The sequence below is a fragment of the Chlorocebus sabaeus genome, chromosome 15 (assembly GCF_047675955.1).
Source record: "Chlorocebus sabaeus isolate Y175 chromosome 15, mChlSab1.0.hap1, whole genome shotgun sequence".
Taxonomy (NCBI): Eukaryota; Metazoa; Chordata; class Mammalia; order Primates; family Cercopithecidae; genus Chlorocebus; species Chlorocebus sabaeus.
In genome coordinates this window covers 3695834-3699000 of record NC_132918.1, presented here as the reverse complement: position 1 = coordinate 3699000, position 3167 = coordinate 3695834, and the positions used below count along the sequence as shown (strand labels likewise).

The following is a 3167-nucleotide window of genomic DNA, read 5'->3' as shown; positions in this document are numbered from 1 at the left end:
TGAAGCTCAGAGAGGTTGTGACTTGCTCAGAGTCATGCAGGGCAAAGCACAGAATCAAGTAAGTTATTTGAACTAGAAAGATTTTTTTTTTCTCTTCCTCTTGCTACCTCCCAGTAAACTCAACGCTTTCTAGATAAACTCACCAAAAAAAGTAAAATGATGACATCTGAGAGGTAACAACAATTCAGTAAGATCAGCTTCAAAACAGCATAACTACTTAGGTCCAATCACATAATCAAAAAGTATCAAAATCTGTAAGAGAAAGAGAAAGTCAGTATGGGGAGGAGGGCATCTACCAGGGCAGAAATACCAATACCAGCTGATTCAAGCCAGGGTCAATAAACCCACACCTACTGCTTTCCAAAAGATTAAAGAAGAAATTATGACCATGAAAGGAAATTTGTAGGTACTACGAGAAAAGCAAATCTGTTTGTCATTCCCTCCCTCAAAATTCTTCAATGGTTCCCAATTTCTTTCAGTATAGTTCCCTTAGTAGAGCATGTAAATACTTTGAGATTTGGCCCTTGCCAACCTCTCCATGCTCATCTTCTACCACTCACTCACAGCCATGTAGAACTACTTACAGTCCTCAGAACAGCCCATCTCTGGTCACAGCCCTGAGCCCTTGTAAGGGCTGTTTCTGCTACCTGGAATTCCATCTTCCTCTCTTTTCCACCTGGCTAATTCCTTACTTGTTATTCAAGGCTTAGCTTGGTCATTACCTATTATAGTGAAGTTTCTCAATCTTTTAAAAACCATACTCCTGAATAATATATACAAATATCTCATAATAACCTTCCCATGAAACTCTATTTCCTTTTGAGAATTGCTGATAAACAAAATTTATAATCTACCTTCTGAATATCTCCACCATCTGAGATGATTTTATATTTACTTTTTTTTTTTTTTTTTTGAGACAGAGGACTCTGTCACCCAGGTTGGAGTGCAGTGACACAATCTCAGCTAACTCCAACCTCTGTCTTCCAGGTTCAAGCAGTTCTCCTGCCTCAGCCTCCCAAATAGCTGGGATTACAGTTGTGTGTCACCATGCCCAGCTAATTTTTTTATTTTAGTAGAGATGGGGTTTCATCCTGTTGGTCAAGTTGGTCTTGAACTCCTGACCTCAGGTGATCCACCCACCTCAGCCTCCCAAAGTGCTGGGATTACAGGCATGAGCCAATGTGCCCAGCCATTTTTTTTAAAAATATGTTTAGTACAGACGGGGTTTCACCATGTTGGCCAGGCTGGTCTGGAACTCCTGACCTCAAATGATCTGCCCGCCTCAGTCTCCCAAAGTGCTGGGATTACAAATGTGAGTCACCGCACCCAGCCTATATTTACTTTTTATAAATTATTAATTATAGATTATGAAAGTTCTTTTTACTTCTCCAAATATAAAAGTCTCATAATATTGAATTTTTTTCAGTCTCTCCCCTTCAGATTAAAGATTCCCCACAGCAGCTTCTGTAATCCCTTCCCCCTCCACTCGTCCCAAGATGAGAATTGCTATTCTATAGGAAATTTTTCAAGATGCCAGGCTAAGATAGGTACCATCTCTCTGTTCACCAAACATCTTATATACACGCCTTTATATTAACTCTTTCACATTGTTTTGAATATGTTGATTTAACTCTCCATTGAATTCCATAATTAAAGGAATAGACGTATATTAAGGCTCTACAATCAGTACAGTTCCAGGCACTATGTGCTTGACCTCAGAGTCTGCGCTCCTTTGCTAAAGAGTGTTTCCTGCCTGAGGCAGAGGCTGCGCAGAGCTATCTATCCACGTACTCAGTGCAGTGCCTGAAACATAGTAGGCATATCATATGTTGGAGGTGAACAAAAGAGCCAAAAACATCAAGAAAAGCAATACGAACTTGAATAGATGTCACTGAGCAAATAAGTGATTGAGAAGAAACAGCAAGCCAGAAACACAAATCACAGGGGGACTTAACGGAGGCAGGTCGCAGCCGCTGCGGTCGCCATGACCCGCGGTAACCAGCGTGAGCTCGCCCACCAGAAGAATATGAAAAAGCAGAGCGACTCGGTTAAGGGACAGCGCCGAGATGACGGGCTTTCTGCTGCCGCCCGCAAGCAGAGGGACTCGGAGATCATGCAGCAGAAGCAAAAACAGGCAAACGAGAAGAAGGAGGAACCCAAGTAGCTTTGTGGCTTCGTGTCCAACCCTCTTGCCCTTCGCCTGTGTGCCTGGAGCCAGTCCCACCATGCTCCTGTAGTGCTCACAGGTCCCAGCACCAATGGCATTCCCTTTGCCCTGAGTCTGCAGCGGGTCCCTTTTGTGCTTCCTTCCCCTCAGGTAGCCTCTCTTCCCCTGGGCCACTCCCAGGGGTGAGGGGGTTACCCCTTCCCAGTGTTTTTTATTCCTGTAGGGCTCACCCCAAAGTATTAACAGTAGCTTTGTAATTCCTTGAAAAAAAGAGAAAGAAACACAAATCACAGGGCATTTGCACAGAGATTCAAAACAAAACTAAAAAGGCACAAAACAATGCAAGAAAAACTAAAAGACTTAGAACACAGATTAGAAAAATTGAAGTGAAAACAATAAGGAAACTATAGGAAATAGAGAAGGCTGACAATGTGGAAGTCATCATCAGAGAAATAAGGGAAGAAAACATAGCTGAATAGAAAAAAAAAACTGCATTATTTTTGTGATCATCTGTTTACTCTATTTCCCTTTTAAGATAGTCGGTTTCGGCCGGGTGTGGTGGCTGATGCCTGTAATCCCAGCACTCTGGGAGGCCAAAGTGGGCAGATCACAAGGTCAGGAGCTTGAGACCAGCCTGGCCAACATGGCAAAACCCTGTCTCTACTGAAAATACAAAAATTAGCCAGGTGTGATGGCAGGCGTCTGTAATCCCAGCTACTCGGGAGGCTGAGGCAGGAGAATCACTCGAACCTGGGAGGCAGAGATTGCAGTGAGCTGAGACCATGCCATCGCACTGCAGCCTGGGCAACAAGAGCAAGACTCTGTCTCAAAAAAAAAAAATAGTCGGTTACATGAGGGTAGGAATCATCTCTCTCTTGTTTGTTATTACATCTTCAGTGTTTAACACACTGTGTGACATAGGTAAGAGCTCTGCCAATATTTTGTTGAATAAAAGAAAGCCAAGCACAGATAATGAGAAGACATGTAAAACCCCATCAAA

General features: G+C 42.9%; 1 protein-coding gene across 1 annotated transcript; it reads left to right on the top strand.

The window, feature by feature from the left end:
* The first annotated feature begins 1950 nt into the window (after positions 1 to 1950).
* LOC103221105 (small EDRK-rich factor 2-like) lies at positions 1951 to 2238 on the top strand. Its single transcript, XM_037988680.2, has one exon. It carries the CDS (start codon positions 1985 to 1987, stop codon positions 2162 to 2164), a length of 180 nt encoding a protein of 59 aa, XP_037844608.1. The 5' UTR covers positions 1951 to 1984; the 3' UTR covers positions 2165 to 2238.
* The last annotated feature ends 929 nt before the right edge of the window (positions 2239 to 3167 follow it).

Coding starts and splice junctions, on each gene's coding strand:
- LOC103221105 (XM_037988680.2), top strand. CDS start 1,985: ATGACCCGCGGTAACCAGCGTGAGCTCGCCCACCAGAAGAATATGAAA.